The sequence below is a fragment of the Mugil cephalus genome, chromosome 7 (assembly GCF_022458985.1).
Source record: "Mugil cephalus isolate CIBA_MC_2020 chromosome 7, CIBA_Mcephalus_1.1, whole genome shotgun sequence".
Lineage (NCBI taxonomy): Eukaryota > Metazoa > Chordata > Actinopteri > Mugiliformes > Mugilidae > Mugil > Mugil cephalus.
Window position 1 is genome coordinate 2,307,183 of NC_061776.1, and position 18,496 is coordinate 2,325,678.

At 42.8% G+C, this 18,496-nt stretch overlaps 1 protein-coding gene across 1 annotated transcript; it reads right to left on the reverse strand.

Annotated features, from left to right (window-relative positions):
* Positions 1 to 60: 60 nt before the first annotated feature.
* marchf11 (membrane-associated ring finger (C3HC4) 11) lies at positions 61 to 18,434 on the reverse strand. The gene is made up of 4 exons (XM_047589991.1): positions 11,718 to 18,434; positions 5,234 to 5,389; positions 3,395 to 3,587; positions 61 to 2,689 (listed from the first exon to the last, which is right to left on the reverse strand). Exons 1-4 carry the CDS (start codon positions 12,135 to 12,137, stop codon positions 2,367 to 2,369), a joined length of 1,092 nt encoding a protein of 363 aa, XP_047445947.1. The 5' UTR covers positions 12,138 to 18,434; the 3' UTR covers positions 61 to 2,366.
* Positions 18,435 to 18,496: the final 62 nt, after the last annotated feature.

The following is an 18,496-nucleotide window of genomic DNA, read 5'->3' on the forward strand; positions in this document are numbered from 1 at the left end:
CTTGAAAGCAAACACACTTAAATCCAACCTGACGCACACCCAAATAACCCAGACTGCTCGCTGTGTATATAAATATTCTTTATACATTACATCCATGTTACATTCAAAAGAAACAGAAGTACATCCGACAGAGGAAGTCACATTCAAGTCATTTCTGTGCTGACATCCAGCCTTCTAAGGCACCAAAAATAATAAGATAACTAAATAAAGCGACCTATGTCGCCCCACCCAGTTGAAAACCCCACAACCTGAACCTCACAGGGCTCTTGGAACCTCAACAAAAGGTTAAGGAGAGAGGAAAAACCACACTTTTAAAACAGCTGCATTTATACCGACACAAACCATCTGAGGATCCAGCACTGAGAACGGAAACTTGTAACATTAAAAATTCTGCTGCATCATTTTGTGAAACTGAAACCTTTAATATCTTCCTTAAATCAGTTTTTGTGCTCGTTAGATCATTGAGCCCCGTATCCCTCTCCCTGTATCCTGAAGTACGGCTCTGCAGACACCATAACTCAGCGTGTTAGCATGCTCACGAGATTACATTAGAAAAGAGTGGCTGAATGCTAACTGTAATTGTGCTCCTCAAGTGTTGGCATGTTAGCGCAGGTGAGGCAGACAAAGAGCGATGCTGAACGGAGCCTGACGGTGTGTTCAGACTTCTTTTAACCACATGGATTTGATAAATAGTTCAGAAGATTAGCTACAGCAACACTTCTAATAATCGGCCTAATTCACCATTAACTTTTATCCTTTTAAAATAGACACTAAACACTTTCACCATGATCCTGGTATACAGCAAACAATCAACATTATTAAACTGTTTTACAGTAAAGCAACAGCTCCAAAAAAAAAAAAAAAAAAAAAAACTGACTTGTATTTGACACCGATTTACTTCACTTTCTGTTCTTAGTCCTTTTCTGTCACATTTAAGGCACTAGGTCACACTGCCCAACAGCTACAAGAAGCTAGCTTGGTATTATTAGTCACTAAGGCCAAAGAGACAAAGAGTAATCAAGCAAGAGACTGATCCAGATTAAAGCCCTGTTCGGACCTCGTGTTGACATCAGATTGTAAAGGATCCATATTAAAGTCCAGGTGTGAACCCTGATCTGGTCTCAGTCCATATGTGGAGGTGGTCTAGGACCCATGTAACCTTATTCCTTTTAGTTAGTGTGACCCCACAATGAGTCCTGGCCCCATTAAAGACTGACCTCATCACCTTCCTTCCTTTCCATCTTGTTCCTAAATCTGGATCATGTCTCCAAGTCACCAACCATGTGTTCCTGGTTCTGGTACAGTGGTAGGTAGAGATCCATTAGAGACAGTAGCTGATATAATATTCTACTGACCACATGGTGGCGCTGCTGCTTAATTACCCACAGACTGAGATCAGATCTCCAGAGCAGGATGAACTAATGGAGCCATATTTTAATTATTTAACACCAGGTGTGTACACAGGTCCTAAAAGTCGTCTATCTGTGTTTGGATTGCTGAGGTCGTACGTTGAACCGACTTTCAGTTGTTGATGAGCGCTCTACAAAATCACAGGCTACATGACCGACACTGAGCTGCTGGCCTCCACGCTGTTCGACTGATGGAGTATGGGATCATTTTAGCAGCTAGCTAGACATCTTCTAACAGTTAACAAAAACAAATGTTTGCATAATGGTGCTCTAAGTCTGAACACACCCTGACAAAGTCCAGGTCCATTATTGTCATTTTCATGTGCGATGAGTATTACATCTATGCTAGCATGGCTTTGGATTTTAAGTTTGACGCTGCTGTCATACCATTAATTACAAGGAAAACTAAAGTGAGGTATTCTAGCTGCATTTATCGGAATACGTTTGAATTCAATACTAACTGAACCGAAACAACTGCTGCTCCGTTTTATTTATATATTAGTTTACATTTGGAAAGCAGATGCACCAACATGGCCACCATTCTCCTGTAAACAGGACCAAGAACACAGCTTTGTGCTACGCTCATCACCAAGTTCCAACCGGGCACGTTTTCTGAAAGATCCCGAACATTCAACCCGAAGTTAAATGATGTCTCAGGCATTGTTGCAACAAATCAGACAAATTCTAATTGTCTAATTATTGAATTATGGAGTATAGGTCTAGACTGACCATGCACAATATCCATTAACACTCACAGAGACAAGCTCACGATCCTAAACCATCATGAGACCTGTACTGATGTGCTTGCACGTCGTACTGAATATGTCTACAGCCCCACAGAAGGCAAACGGTTTCAATTAAATGAAGAAAAATAAAGACAAAAAAAAAAATACCGACTGTCCAGAATGGTTTTAGGCCCTTCAGATGTTTTGTTCCTGCATAAATACTGCTTAGCGTTTACACCGACGTTACACGGATGACAACCTCTCCTGAGTCACTGTCCTGGCCGAGGTTGTTTCGGGGCACCAGTCCGGGGCAGAAGGGTGCCAGACAGAGGCAGGTCCATGGCTGCGCCCCCAGCTGGGTGGAGTGCAAGGGGCCGCTGGGGCCGAAGGTGGCCAGAGGCAACCAGAGCGTCCTGGGGGTCAAAGAAGAGTGAGCGGCGCTCGTGTCCTCCATGTCCTTGGCCTTGTCGTAGCTCTGGACGTCCCAGTGGAGGTTGACGGCCCGCCAGCGCATGAACACGTTGTACACTGCTGCCCCCTCGTGGACAATCAGGCCTGTTACAAACAAGAGATGCATGAGAAAGGAAACATCGATTCAATGCGTTTCCATTCCCCCTTGAAATGTACAAAACCCAAATATCACAATAAAAACTGGTGTGTTAACACCTGCATTTCGAAAAAAAAAAAAAAAACTCTCTAATATCTAAAGCTAAAACACTTGTACGCTCTCATGAGGTGGTTTTTCAGACGTATCAATGTAAACGTTTATTACAAAAGTGCAATGGAAACACTTTTTTGGCATTTCCCCATCATCGGCGTTACCAGAGATGATGCAGGGGAGTCATGTGACCAGTTCATTTAAAGTCCATTACCTCAAAGGGATGTCAGGCATGATGAGAATTCAAGACGTTTTACAGCTCATTTGCAAAACACCTCTCAATGGAAACGCGTACATAGAGCACTTTATCAAAATTTCAGAAATATCACTTTTATTAAGTGAAAACTGTAATGGAAAAGCAGCTATAGGCTGTATAAATATGGGCAGAGGAACTGCTCCTCTAAAGTGAAGACAAAGCAAGCAGAGCTCCCCCTGGTGGCTGGAGGCTGCAGTATAGGTCATAAGCTCCACCTCCTCCAAGTTAGAGAACATCACAGTCATTGTTCCCATTGTTAGATCAGCATTCATTCCTGTCAGCCCGTTCAGTTTGTGGTAGATTTTATTTAGGTTGGCATAGATTTCTCCAGAGTAAAAGTGCTCACCCACGCAGACCAGGTCCATGAAGCCGTACATGCCGTAGCAGATCTGGAAGAGGACGTCGCGGCGTTGCCAGATAGCCTGCGGGCTGAGAGCCGACCACAGCAGCCAGGAGATGCTGGCCACCAGGAAGAGGGAGCCCAGAAACACAGCGATGATCTGCACCTTCTCCACCAGCGTGATGGTGATGGATTGCCACTGTACACAGAATGGACGCAACGCATGATGGAGATTGAAATGATATTGAAAACACAAGCAACACCCTACAAGTCTTTATTTCCATACCGAACCTTTTTATTCAAGATATTTGGGACCATAAAAGGACCGACTCCTGCCACTGAGATGTACGTTGATGCATAAAAAGAAAGTGTCTGCACACGACTTATTACTTGGTTGGATAAATTCTTCTGTGCAATAACCTATATGTATGCTAATATTGTGCTCATGTTGTACTTGTATTGGACTCTCTCTGGACTAAACAGTAGGTGGATGGGGCGTTGGTGGTAGTTGGAGTGTCACAGAATAGCAATAAAATTAATTTGATTGCATTACTCCTTTTTATATACTCTCAAATTTAAATTTAATGTAAATGTGCAAAGAAACAGCCATAAAATCCTCATACAATAATATTTTTTTTTTGATTATTTTCCATAAAATAAACAGTAGATAGATAAGGCTTTGGTGGTGATTACAGTCTTGGATATATCAAAGAATAAAAATCAAGAATAAAAAATAATAAAATTCAATTTAAGGTTCCATATAATAAATAGTAATACTAATATATCATTAATGAAATAAATGCAATAGGATGTAGTAGTGAAAGCAAACAAAAGTACAAGACTTGCATTTGTACAGATGTGTTGATAATGGGATGACTAAGTCGTATTTATTGTTGTTCACTAATGACCAATGTTTCATCACTAATGCACCACAATGTTATTCTTTCCAGGCTCATTTCGTAGTTCAAGAGAACATTTAGGATTTAAGAGGCCAAACTTGTTTTTTTTTTTTTTTTTTTTCAGGATAGCTTCATCATCTATTTCTTGTCTTTATTTTTTTTATTCTTTTAATCACTGGGGTTCTGTGTTCCTCCAGGAAGCTGTGGATATTTCTGGTCATAAATCTGACCGGTGGGTCGATACATCAGCGACTGTAAAAACAAATCTCTTCTTAATGCCTCCGTTGTAATTTAGAGAGCGCCCTCGGAGGATAAAGGCCAGCGGCCTCCAAAGGTTTATCGCTGTAGGAAGCAGTAAAGTATAAAGTAAAATAAAAATGCCAGAGTGAATATAGAGGCAGCAGTGTGGCGTCACGCGTGGCTTTTCAGGCACTTTAAAGAAAGTCGTTTCAGGAAGAAGAGCACTCGCTTCCTCCGTGATACCTACCTCAAACATCTGTTTTACAATCAACAGTGATATGATTAGACAGACTTTTATTCAGAAACCACTTTCTCTTCCAAGAGCACTGATTTATTTTAACTCATGAGTCTCACTGACCCAAGGGCATCTTAAAGTTTTTATACCACTGAAACCGTAACTACAGTAGCTGACACGTAGCCCATCCTAGATCAGAGAGATGGCAGCTCAGCCGAGACAAATGGCAAAGACCTCATCTACTTTGTTAATTTAGTCAAGAGGCAAAAATGTAAAAGCAAAATTCCACTTGAAAGAAACCCAGTTATGGCACAATTTTAATCTCGATTTTAGCAACAAGTCGTCCTGGAGGTCTCAGAAAGAGCAAAGGTTAAGACTGAACAGAGCTTCACAAAGCAAACATGTCTTTAGAGCTTCTACCGTGCATCAACTGAGTAGCGTGAACTACTGAAACACATATGTTGGTTTTACCTGCCACGGCCTCTTCAGGTTGATGGCGATGATGTGGAAGCGGTAGCAGCAGAGCTCACAGGTCCAGCAGCCTCGCTCGCTGATCCACTTCAGCAGGCAGTGCTGGTGGGTGTAGCGCACCGAGCCGTCGCACCTGCACGGGTTCAACAGGTCGCCCTGGAGGCGGTGGAGGAAGGAGCAAGAGGTCCAGAGTGAACAGGGATTCCATTCAACATCGGTGGAGACAAATATGAGACCCTGTGTCCTCATATGGGGACATAAGGTTTTAGGTTTGTGGTAGCTTCTTATTCTTCTCTTATTCATTTAGACCTGTTGTCCACATTAGTGGACACTAATGTCTTTTCTAATTTGATATGACTTGCAAATTTAATTAATTCTGTCAATAGTAACCAGCTACAACATCGCTAATTAGCATGCACTCGTTTGAGGACGTTGGGACTTCATTTGTCGCCATTTTGTATTTACATGTTCAGGTGTGAGCTTTTAACCTCCCGAGACCCCGTGTCCTCACATGGGGACAATAGGTTTTAGGTTTTATTGCAGCTTATTCTGCTTCATTTAAGCCTGTTGTCCTCGTTAGTGGACACTTTACTCTGACATCTAGTGGTAGCAAAGGGTCAATACACCAGTCGGTAAAAACATGATAGCAGGCGTTTCTTCGGATTCATTCTACGGATGATCAAAGGACAAAAGTGGACGAGGTACAAACCCCCATCAGATTCTACAGTTAAAACTTATTTATTTATGCTCATTAATGTCTCTAGTTCGATATGACGTGCAAATTTAACAAATTTTGTCAATACTGAGTACCTATTCGAGGACTTTGGGACTTCATTGTTCACAATTTTGTCTTTGCTCAGCCATGTTCAGGTATTAAAATAAGCTGTTTTATATTTTGTCACACATTGGTGACTTTATTATAATATAAATATTTAAATAATCCCAGTGTCCACATATGAGGACTATGTTTTTTGTTTTTGTTTTTTTTCCCAAAAACTACTCCTTCCTGTTCAAAGATGATGCTTAGTTTTTGTACTTCTTAGGTCCTACTCATCTCAAATACCTTGGAGGTTAAATATGTTTTTATTATATTATAATAAATAAATATTACTATTATTATTTTTATTATTACCAAATGAGAACAAGAAACAGTTTAACAAACTTAAGTAACAGGGAACAAGAGATATCCTCTTTGGTTTTTAGATCCAGTTTCCATCATCTTTTGTCTGTGCTATGGTCCATATCATCTAGGGTAAAAAGAAATTCCTCTGTCCTTCCACCAGCTGCTTAAAGCAGAAACACCACGAAACAATAAAAAAAAAAGAAAGGAGATAAGCAAGCTACTTGATATTCATATCATCTCTTCCCTGGAAGTACCAGTGATGGATCAATTCTTTAGATTAAATCTCTTAAGGATTAGAGAGAAACCTTCTGCCTCTGGGTTGGTGCTGGAGGCATCGATTCAACATTTAACCCACATCCATTTTCAAGGTGTACGTGTCAACCTTCCTATCATCTGGCTGCATCCCGGGCGTCACTCCCAACCGGTCGTACATCAAAGAAACTCTGGGCCGTGCTCACCAGAGGGCCTCGCCGGTATCACCAGCTCAGATCAATGACGGCTCCTCACAGATACAACACTCGTGGATATTAAAGGCGGGATGTCATCAATCACTACAGCCCGTATCTATTTGTTTCTGATGTTGTTCCTGGAGGCTTTCCTCGGGCAGCCATTACTGCGGCGCTGACCTGCCGGCTGCGCTGTGAGTGGCATATTAATAGTATATTAAGGTCAGTGGTCAGAGAGCTCGTTTTTCATCGTGTCATATTAACCTTGTGGGTTTAAAAAGGACCTCGGAGGCTTTTGAACTGGCGGCTACACACTGAGGAGGTGGGGGTTGACTGAAGCAACGCCAAGGACTGTTTGAAAATCTCTGGATTCTCTAAAGGGAGAAAAGAAATCCTCTTATTTTAGTCATGTAAAGGTCAGTGGACTGTACGAGAAAGTCTACAAAGCCTCAGCTGAGGAGGGCGAATACAACTATAATAAGGTACATCGACAATGAATAACATTGATTTGAGCAACGATGACAAAGACCAACGAAGACTGGGTCGGAACATCTTCAAACCTGCAGCACTTGTGATGTGTTTCTGGTCAGGGGTCATTATCAGAAGTGGTCTAAGGGAGGAAAAGAGATGAATGGGAGACATGTGGGGAGGCCCACGAGGTCCGTGTGGTTTGATCCAACAGTCTGCTGGTTCTGATAGAAAGGAGCCAGAACACTGGCAGTCTGTTCAGTTCGGGGCTGTAGACCAGTCAGATGAAAGCTCCAGAATGCATTATGGGAAGTGGAGAAGTGGGGGGAGGCTAGGGATGGGTATTTTTTTTTTTACTTCATTCAATATCCAATACAATTTTTACACAAATGCATTTTGAAAGTGTTCAAATTTGATTGAATATCTGGTTGGGCTTGGCAGTATACCGGTTAATTTTCTTTCCTTATGATATGAAAATTATTTACTTACCAATAAATATTTTAACATTGTCTTCCCCGAAATAATTTTGACAGATTTTATGCATTTGGTGTGTAGTACAGCCATACATTCAAGTGTTTTGGTGGCATCTTGGAACTCTGAACAATCGAATGCATCACACACGTAGCACGAAAAGCTGCTTTACTGCCAAACAAACTACTGTTGTCACACGGTACAGAATCTAAGAACACTTGCAATGATTGGCTGCACGCAAATCCATAGAAACAGTCTTTTTTTCTGGATCTGGGTGCAAACAGAACTGATTGAAGTAATGATTTGACAGGTGCAGTTTTGATACTAGTCGGTACTAGGTTGTTTCGGTCGATACCTAAAAAGGTTTGGTCAATGTTCTGCTGGGACATCTTGGGTCCTGTCATTCATGAGGATGTTACTTTGACACGTACCCCCTCATTCCCTAAGCATCACTGCAGACCGTGACACCCTGGCATTAAAACATCCTGCACACCTGAGGCTTGTCCACCTACCTAAGCCCTGCAGTATATCTACCCTGGCCCCTCACAATCCCACCACCAGTTCATTGCATCTATATGTGCTGTTAACTTACTGATCCACTGATTTTCTGTCTTCATATTCACTTAATTAGCCAATCCTACCTACCTACCAACCAACCTACCAACTGGCCACAACCAACCACCATCAAACCATGACCCTCTGCTTCATCTTTACCTGCCAAGATTTAAATCACCTTTTCAACACAAAGCCTTGGCGTCCATTTACATATCACAGCAGTTTGCATGCTATACAGCAGTAGCACGGAACTGTATGAATAGTAATAGAGAAGAAGTTAGAAAAGACATTAGAGGACAGGAGCTTGGTGCGAGAGACTCATCCCCCAGCAGCCTAGGGATGCAGCAGCACGACTAAGGGAGGGTTCAGTCCAGCTCTATCTATGAGCTTTATCAAAAAGGAAAGTCTTAAGCCTGACCTTAAAAGTAGAGACGGTGTCTGCCTCCTGAACCCAGACTGGGAGCTGGTTCCTCAGGAGAGGAGCCTGATAGCTGAAGGCTCTATCTCCCATTCTACTTTTTGAAACTCTAGGAAGCACTCTGAGATCGAAGTATTCTGCTTTTGGATCTGATCTGCGATTTGGATTTTTTTTTTTTTCCTGCTGTCTCATAAGACATTCTCTAGCATGAATATTTAAAGTGTCAGATTTCTGTTTAGCTATCTTCTTGATGACCAGTGAGCTTGCCCAGCCTGCGGCCTTGTATCAAAATCAAATATCAGCCTGGACCCGGAGGCAGAGTTATTAGATTAGCCCTGCTAATAGGCTGGAGCCCACGTTCAGAAGACAGGATATTCACTTAGGCGTTTGCTGCCCCTGACTCCTCTCTTCCCCTCGAGCTCCGGCAGCGATGAATCGCTCCCTCATCGGGCTTCGCTGTCACGAGCCAAACAGGCCTGGAGAGTGTCAGATTTCAGAGACGGTTGGACGGAGCATCCGTTTGTCCCCGCGGGTCCACATCTGTCTGTGCACCTTATGGAAGACCTGCCGACAGACTGACTGACGCAGCTCTTTGGGATAACGTTTATGGATCCGGTCGTGGATCATTATCCATGCGAATGTATATCATGAATGTGTTGCACTTTGATTTATTTTTTATTTTTGGTACAAGTGTGAACCAACTCTTCAGGTGAACAACTAAAATATTAATTAATAATAATAATAATAATAATAATAATTATACTAATGTTATATATTGTTTTATATACTGCTCTAAGACATTGTCTTTACTTCATTTTGGAATTTGTGTATTTGCAAAAAAAGTGCCAATTAAATGAATAAATGAAAAATGTTATTTGGATGCATCCACAAATCTTTATTAATTCCAGGTTTGGGAAACAAAATGTTCTATGTTACCAACAGTGACATTTAATTGGATTATATTTTATCTATAATTCATTTTATTTTATATATTTTTTAGCATTTTATCTTTTTAGTTTGACTTTTAACTAATTTTAACTTATTTTATTATTTTTACCTTATTAGTGGCTTTTAATTAAATTGAATTTATTTATTTAATTTATTTCATTTTATATTTTTATAATATTTTTATAATTTTAGTCTTTTAACTAATTTTAACTTATTTGATTATTTGTACATTTTTAGTGGCTTTTAATTAAATTTTATTTATTTTTATCCTTTAGTTAATTATAAAATTATAATTTTAATTTATACAGTTATTTTTTTTAATCTTTCTAGTGTTTTCTTAACTTCGAAGTGGTGAGTGTGTGATAGCGTTTCCTCAGTGTGTTTTTAAATCTGCCTGTGTGTGTGTTTGCATAAGTGTGTGGTCTTTTGTGTCTATTGTTTGTTGTTGTTTTGTGTTTGTTTTGGGGTTGCAACTTGTATATGAAAAGTTTGATTGATTGATTGATTGATTGATTGATTGATTGATTGATTGATTGGTTGGTTGTTATTCTTCAGTGGATTTCAGAATGGATTCATGTGTGAATTTGTTGTAAAAGTAAAAACTAATGAATATATTATTATTATAAAAAGAGGCTCATCCAGTTGAATCACACCATTTCTGATGCTGTTTCACCACCAACTCAACATCAGAGCGGTTATGAACTGGTGACATTAGAAAGCATTCACTAGTATACCTAATGAAGTGGCACGTGAGGGTAACACAAATGATCTTTTTCACAAAACTAAGCTGATGAGAGGCTGATGAGGCCCGTGAAGGAAGTTGTCTTGAATGAGCGTTGAATTTGTTCAGAGACGCCCATAAATCCTTTTAGAGGAATGGACGTCAGGTGAAACGAGGAGCTGGTCGGGTTGTTTAGAAACGAGGCCAGAGCTGACTCCAAACATGGAGGCAGCCGGTTCGACCACGTGCTTCAGAGTGGTTTCACTTTTTACTGACTCTGGATTATAGCTTTTTCTCATGAGAACTCCACGGCCCAGACATATAAACAAATATCAGGTTGAACCGTCAAAATTACACAGAGGGATGCTTATACACCAATCAGCCATAACATTATGACCACATTATGACAGGAGAAGTGAACAACATTGAAATCATCTTGTGACAATTTAATGTTCCGCTGACATTCATTCATGTGGATGTTACTTTAACGTGTAGCACCGACCTAGACCAGACCAGACCAGACCAGACCAGACCAGACACCTCCCACCCTAAAGCAATGAGTCACCCCCAGCAGGATGCAGCCTGACACACACACTCAAACACTTTAGGAACAATAACAACAAGAAAAAAAAAAAACATGAAGAACATCACAAGGTGTTGACCTGGCCTCCAAATCCACTAGATCCCAACCTGATCAAGTATCCACAGGGGCCCCTCCCCTCAGAGGCCCCCCCACACTAACAACATCCTGTTGACAGGACACCATCAGAAGGCCCATGTCCATCCTCTGATGAGTCACCACACCAGCCAGACCTGCTGATATTAGGAAGGTGGTCATGATAGTCATTTCCTGGTCGTGCATCATTTTCTCTGTGAAGCTCTGAGACTCTGTTTTGTGCAGGAAGAACTTTAATGTTATAACAGGACTTTACCTCCTTTAAGAGCCGGTGGAGAGTTAAACCAGACTTTCAAGTCTCTGTGCACCTGAAAGAATCTTGGATTACAATAAAACACTTTTCAGATCCACGTGTTAAGACTAGTATCAGGACAGGCCCTGGGTAAAAGCTTGGCAACTAAACGGAAATATTTCGTTTTTTGAAGTAATTAAAGATTTCCATTTTTAAAGGCCCCTTTCTTACTGAATGCACTTGTTCTTGCATCTACACTCGTGGTTTCTAATAGTGTTTGCTCAGTTCTGTGCTCTGTGAACCCTGATGCTTCCCCTGCTGTCAGCCAATCAGCGCGCAGAGGACCCGTGTCCTCACCTTTGTCTTGATTTCAGGAGTTTTAGTGTGAGGGGACTGGACGGATGATGATGATGCTGGTGCGTGTACCTGCTCTGCGCCCTGGAAGCAGATCCGGCAGCTGGGAGTGGGGATGCAGTTCTCGCTGCTGCAGTTTGAATGCATCGCCGCCTGCGTCTTGCTGGATGTGCCCCCGACCGCACCGTCCTCCTCCTCCTCCTCCTCCTCCTCCTCCTCGCTGAATTTCTCTGCGTTCCCTCCGCACGCATCCCCGCAGCTCCGGCCCTCTCGGCATCTCCCTACGTCCTCTCCCTCCTTTCCCCGCCGCGCTTCGTCCTCCTTCTCCTTCTCCTTCTTCTCCTTCTCCTCCTCCGCGTCGTCGTCGCCGGGGTGCGGACGTCCTTGGGAGCCGAGCGGATCGCCTTCCTCCCAGGTGTGGCGGTGAGTGATGGCAGCGCCTCCGCTCGGCTCCCCGAAAGCTGGACCCGCATCTCCCTCCTCTGTGCTCATAATAAAATGAAAAGTCCAAATAAAATTGCATAGATGCCACCCGACACGCGTACACGGTATCCACCACCAACCACCAGCCACCACCACCAGCACCACCACCACTACCACTGCGACGCAGGGATGCGATGCAGCCTCCGGGGCTCGCAGATCGCGGCGCCCTCGGCGGATACGCCTCCGCTCCGTGGGATCCGAACCGAGCCGTGCTCCAGCTGCTGTTTGCCGAACCTACAGCGAGGCAGCCCAGCAGAGCCGCGCATCAGCGTCCGGAAGAGTCCGGAACTTTCTGGGGACCGTCGGTCGCCTGGAACCGCCTCATGCGCTCCGGAGACCCGGGGAGCATCTCCGAGCAGCCTCCGTGCATCGCAACGGGGCTCGGCCGTCCTGAGGCGCCCAAGTCCCCTTCCTCTCTTCCTCTCCCCTTCCTCCTCCCCCTCCCCCTCCTCCTCCTCCTCCGCCTCTCTAGACCCTCGCCGAGGAAGCTGATGGAGCCCGAGTATTCGCCCTGCTGAGGGCCTCTTGAGCAAGGATCAGACTCGGCTGCGCGGCTCTCTGATGAGTCGTGCACTCCCAGGAAGCAGAGAAGCCAATTTCCCCAGAGAGATGAGCAATCAATCACATTATTACCCCATTAATATGATGGAGGAGATAACTTTCCAGACCCATGCAGGCTCTACTTCTGGCTCTGAAGAGATGAGCTGCAGCGTATTCACAGCAGCAGCAGCTGGTCAGCCCGTCCCCCTGTCTGTCTGTCTGTCTGCTACAGGGAATATTGTATGTGGTGGGATGTGGTGACCCACTGCAAACTCCCCCCCATTATAGGCCTCACCTGCTGGGTTACAAATAGCATCATTATCAGGGCCCCTGGCTCAAAGATCAGCCTCAGCCGCAGATAAAGCATGGAGCTGTTAAAGGCAGCTGGAGCCGTGGTTCCCTGCAGGGGGCTGGTGGTGAATTTAGGGTCCAAAGAAGGGACAGAATAACATGGCTGTAAATTAATAAATTAAGGGCAACATTTTCCGCCAGTGATCATGGTTTTTGTGGCTCACAGAGAGATCTGGTTTCTTTTTGGGGGGTTTGATTCACGCAGCCTTTTGGTTTTTAGGGATTCCTCAAAAAAAAACAAAGCCTCACCGTCGCTGGTGATTGTTTTTCTGATGTGCCCCTAAGCAAAAAAAAGGAAACTCTCCAAACCGGAAACCTATAAATATTTCAAATAACTGAACATTAGGGAATTTTATTTGAATGGAAATCGGTGACAGCTGCTGGTGGTTTAAATCTAAGGTTTTCTAAATGGACTTTTGCAGCAGTCCTTCAAAGTCTAGAATCCTTCAAAGCCTAAAATCTAAGGGATTTCAGCCCATATGCAACAGAGATTTACAAATCCAAGAAGCTGTTACCAAACATATGAATATATATTTTACATAATGTGCAATAAAGTTAGCAAGACGGATGTAAAATCTTCCAGATGGGTCATAGCAGCTTTCACAAATCAAACGAAAAAAAACTACAAAGAGCTGCAAGCAGCAGGAGTTTTATTAAATGATTTTCAGTTGTTATCAAGGCGATAAAAGAAAAGTAAACACAGACTTATCCTTCACGGCCTCCTGCTACCACAGAGGAACCAGTCAGTTTCGCTGGTTTTCTATTAAAAAGTCAAGACAGATTCCGAATGTTTCCCTTTCTGATGTGCTTCTATGCAAAAAAAAAAAAAAAACACAAACTAGAACTGCTCCAAACTAGAAACATACCAGGATTATAACTGAGCATTACAAAAAAATTATTTTAATGGAAATCAATGGCTTAAATCTGAGGTTTTCTAAGTGGACTTCTGCTGCAGTCCTTGAAAGTCTAAAATCCTTAGATTTCAGCCAAAACGCAACAGAGATTTCCAAATTTAAGAAGTTGTTACCAAACATATGAATATTTATTTTACTTAAAATGCAATAAATTAAGCAAATTATTCAAAAAACGGATGTAAAATCTTCCTTCTGGGTCCTCACATCACAACAGGCTTCACAAATGAAACGAAAAACTATAAAGAGCTGTAAGCAGCAGGGGTTTTAAGTTTTATTCCTAGAAGAAATGATTTGTAGTCACAGGGAAAAGAGGAAAAAATAGAAATTTAGATTCAGTTTTGTTGGTTTCTCATTAAAAATTCAAGGCAGATAGTGAGTGTTTCTGCTTCTGAACAAAAAACAGAGTCCTCCAAACTAGAAACATAACGGGATTACAAGTAACCGAGCATTAGGAGAATTATTTTAATGGACATCAATGGCTTAAATCTGAGGTTTTCTTAATGGAGTTTTGCAGAAGTCCTTAAAAACCAAAAATCAAAAGGTTTTCATCCAGTGTTCAACAGAGATTTTCAAATGTAACAATCTGCTCTCAAACATATGACTGGATATTTTATACATTACTCAATTAGAGTTAAGTTAGAGTTGCAGTTTTAGGTTTTATTGGAGGGAGAAATGATTGTAGGTTGTAATCATAGAGATATTCAGTCTCTGGTCTGAGTTACAAGCTAACCACCCCCACCCCAAATAAACAAGGTAGACTTCTCCTAAATGGCTTTGTGATAACAGCAGATATTAGCATTTCTCCATGAACAGTTCCTTTCAGCCTTAAAGAAAAAAAGAAAAAGAAAAAAAAAAGAATATTACTGAGTCAGGGGAGTCTAACAGAAAGGATCCGGTGATGGGAATGAGTAATGATCTGACCAAAAGCCCTGAGGTGCACCGAGCCTCAAATAGTCCAGCCCGGTCTCAGAGGGACCAAGAGTCACATTGTAAAGGTTGTTTCCGTCAGCTGAGAATTTCATGAAAGGTCTAAATGAAGGACACAGGTGCTGCAAGCAAGCAAACAACACAGACATCCACATTAATCCTGTAGTTTTATTCAAATCTGACCAAAAAAAAAAAAGTGTCAAGAACAGTGTCTCAGTTATTTAGAGGGACGTCCTTTCGGCTGCTGCCGGTGCATCTCATTATAGTTCCTCCAAATGGACCCGATAATAAAGTTGGAGGAGCCTTGGCTGGCGAATCATTTGCTTTTCCAAGAAGAATCTTCTGTCTTTTTTTTTTTCTTTTCCTTTTGAGGATGTCTTTCTCTTTCCGGGGAGCGGGCCAGTAATGGACTCTAATGCAGCAAAGGAAATTATCCACTCATGTCCAATCACTACCTACGAGGCACCGATCAATAGCAGGTCCCCAGGGCTCGCAGGGAGACCGGGCTCGTGCTGAGAGAGGAGGGAGGGGCGTGACCATGTTTGGGTTTAGGACGGAATGGGGGGCAGGGAGGCTGAGTCTGCCTCTGAATTTAACTTTCTGGGGTTTAACCTCCTGTTTGACTGTGGTTTCACTCTGAGGCAATTCTGCATAACAAGTGTCATGATTGATGAAAAAACATAAAGCAAACTAAAGCTTTTGTGTTGTTGCTGCCACCAACGAGTGTCATTGCTATGGGGTGGGGGCTACATGTCTATGCAACATCCACACGAATGAATGCCAGCTCCAAAAGTTTCCCAGCAGAACACTGAACTGTCACAGGATGTTATTCGCTTATACTGTCAGTGGTCCTAATGTTATGGCTGATCAGTGCATCCTCTGGGGAAATGCTATTTGGGTAGAATTCAGTGTCAAGCTGTAGAGATGCCGGGGCCTGGGCCGAAGTGAGGAACTGATGGACCGCCGCTGTTTTCATGGAGCTGTGCTGCTAACAGGACTAAAAATAATTATTTCCAGGAAACGGAGAGGAGAGCGAATCAGGACCAAGTCTAGTCGTGATCTAATCTAATCGCCTGTCCAGTCAGGCCATTTACCAGCAACGACAACAAACCTCCCCCAGAAGGTGGACAGCATGTTAACGTTTAACTCACCTTTTCACTAAATATCCTCATAAAAGTGGAGCTGGAAGAGAACTTTAAAACCACCCCCTCCTCCTCCTCCTATGACTCCCACAGATATAGTGCCTCTCCTCCATCTGCCCCGCTTCTCTCACCAAGTCGTCCTGATCAATTAGTCTCCATCTCGCCGTCGGCCTGTCTGCTTGCCCCCCTCCCCACACTCCAACCCCTCCCTTTCTTCCTCTGTTTTTTTTTCTCCCTCTCGACTCTGTCCAACAGTGGCGTACTGTTCGGGCAGAGTGCCCTAAACCTCTAAAAACCATCGCGCCGCAAACACTCTCAGCCTGCAAAAAGGAAGTGGAAAGCCTGCCAACAGATAAAGTGGAGGGCCGCAAACAAATGGAGTAACTGAGCTCATTAATGTGGCAGCGTGGTGGGTCAGCATCCTGCTCCAGCCCGATCAGCTTTCCATGACATCATGCGGCGCGTGAGCCTCCTGACCATTGATAAATCTGAAGATGAGAGTGGTGGTGGTGGTGACGATGGGCCCCGACCGCGCAATGCACAGCTTATTCAGGTAAAAGTGGACCAATGACGAGCAGGCTGCGGGGTTTTCTTTAAATGAGATGAGACAGCAAGAAATAAGAGCAGGAAACTCTGTGTTAGTGACGTCCTGATCAAATTCTTTTAATATTCAGCATCGTCCGACCTGACTCCTGATACGATCTTAAATAGATTCCTAAAGTCTGTCCTTGTCTTCTCCTAGAGTCGACTGGATTCAGTCCAATAATTAATGCAGTGTGGAGAGGGGAGCTCGCACTTTGTGTCCTCTACTCCAGAAATGTTCTGGTCCTCCAACGTTGCCATAAACTCCCTAACCCTCTCTGGAAGATTTGTCTCCAGGAAACTTTTCTTTTCTTTTAAACGTTCTGATGACCCATGGTACAATCCAGGGGTCCCGCATGGACAAGTTTCTGGGAGTGCACGTCCACAATAAACTGGACCGGTTTAAGAACACTGAGGCTACTCTACAGGAAGAGCCAGTGTCGACTCTAGTTTCTGAGGGGATTGAGGTCCTTCAAATATCTGCCGGACGATGCCGAGGATGTTGTACGAGTCTGTGGTGAACCACTGAGCTGGTTGGTGGATGCTAACAGACTCAACAAACTGAAAGGCAAGGCCTGTGTTGTTGTAGGGGTGGAGGTGGACTCTGAACAGTGTCAGAGAGGAGGAGGATGTTGGCAAGTAGAGTCTGGATGGAGATTTCCGAGGAGTCTGCTTTTGTTTTTTCTTTAATTGGCAAAGACTGGGCCAGCAAAGGACAGAACCTGAGGATAAAGTTGCCCTGGACATTTGTATGTACCTTGTTGTTCACAATTTTGATTAAACCACTTATAACTTGGTGAACAACTCCTCCCACCCATTCCACAACACACTGGCCAGTCTGAGGACAACCTTAGATTCATCCTTCCTAAATCTACCACACAACGCAACACATTCCTGCCCGTGGCCGTCAAACTTTAGAAGTCCTCCCACAGAGTGTTGGTCACCCTCAACACTTCAGACTCTCTTATATTTATTTATTATCTCTGTCAAATTGTGATACATATGCAACATTTGATTGTTTTTTTATGTATCTTCCATCTTATTTTTATGTTACTTTTCACTCTATTTGTATTTGGCTCACATTGCAACTGTCACTTTATGGGAGAAACAGCAATGAATCTTTTTTCTATTTTCTATATTTGGTCAAGAGGTTGTATTTCTTGTTGTGCTTCTGGCATCTTTGACGCTAGCCAACCATCATTCAAACAGAAAAGGAAGAAGACCTTTTGACCCTACAAGAACGTAGTTTTGGTCTTGTTCCCTATTTTCCATTCATTTCACAATCATGGGCCCAATGTGGCATCTGGACATTTGGAGGATATCTCAGGTCAAAATTCAGTTGTAGATTTCACTGATCTAACATCCCATTTTGGTATCTCAAGAAGCTCACAGTTTCCCTATTTAGAGTAAGGTCAGCACTTAAAAAATTTGGCTCATTTAAAGCCACGTAAAAGACATTTGATAGGTTTAGCTCCCAGTCCTTACTATATATTTTGTAGTCAGGGCGTTATGAGTACATTGATGCGTGTGTCTTGTAGAAGTGTTCAGATGTACAAAGGTTCTGGCTTAAAGTTGTGGACAAGGTGTCTGTTCTGGAACCTTCACATCTTCTCTTAAATGACGACTTCAGGTTCAAGTCCACTGAGGTAGAAGCAAAAAGATTATAGTTTTTGAATGGTTTCCACCACACCAGTTATCAACAACGCCAGGAAGGTCCAGTTGTGCTGATTTCATTATTATTTTTTGTTTGTTTTGTTTATTTGGATGACTAAGAACATGAGGCATCCCCCAAAGGTTACCTCATCAGACAACAGCTAATGGGTTCTCAGCCTGTTCTCTGATGGCTCCAGCCAATGTTTTAATAATAAATACAGAAAGCACAGACGTAAGGGATATTATGTGAGTATATGTT

Coding starts and splice junctions, on each gene's coding strand:
- marchf11 (XM_047589991.1), bottom strand. CDS start 12,137: ATGAGCACAGAGGAGGGAGATGCGGGTCCAGCTTTCGGGGAGCCGAGC. Junction 3,588..5,233: donor ACCTGAAGAGGCCGTGGCAG/GTAAAACCAACA, acceptor TTCTGTGTACAG/TGGCAATCCATCACCATCAC. Junction 2,690..3,394: donor CATGGACCTGGTCTGCGTGG/GTGAGCACTTTT, acceptor TGTTTGTAACAG/GCCTGATTGTCCACGAGGGG.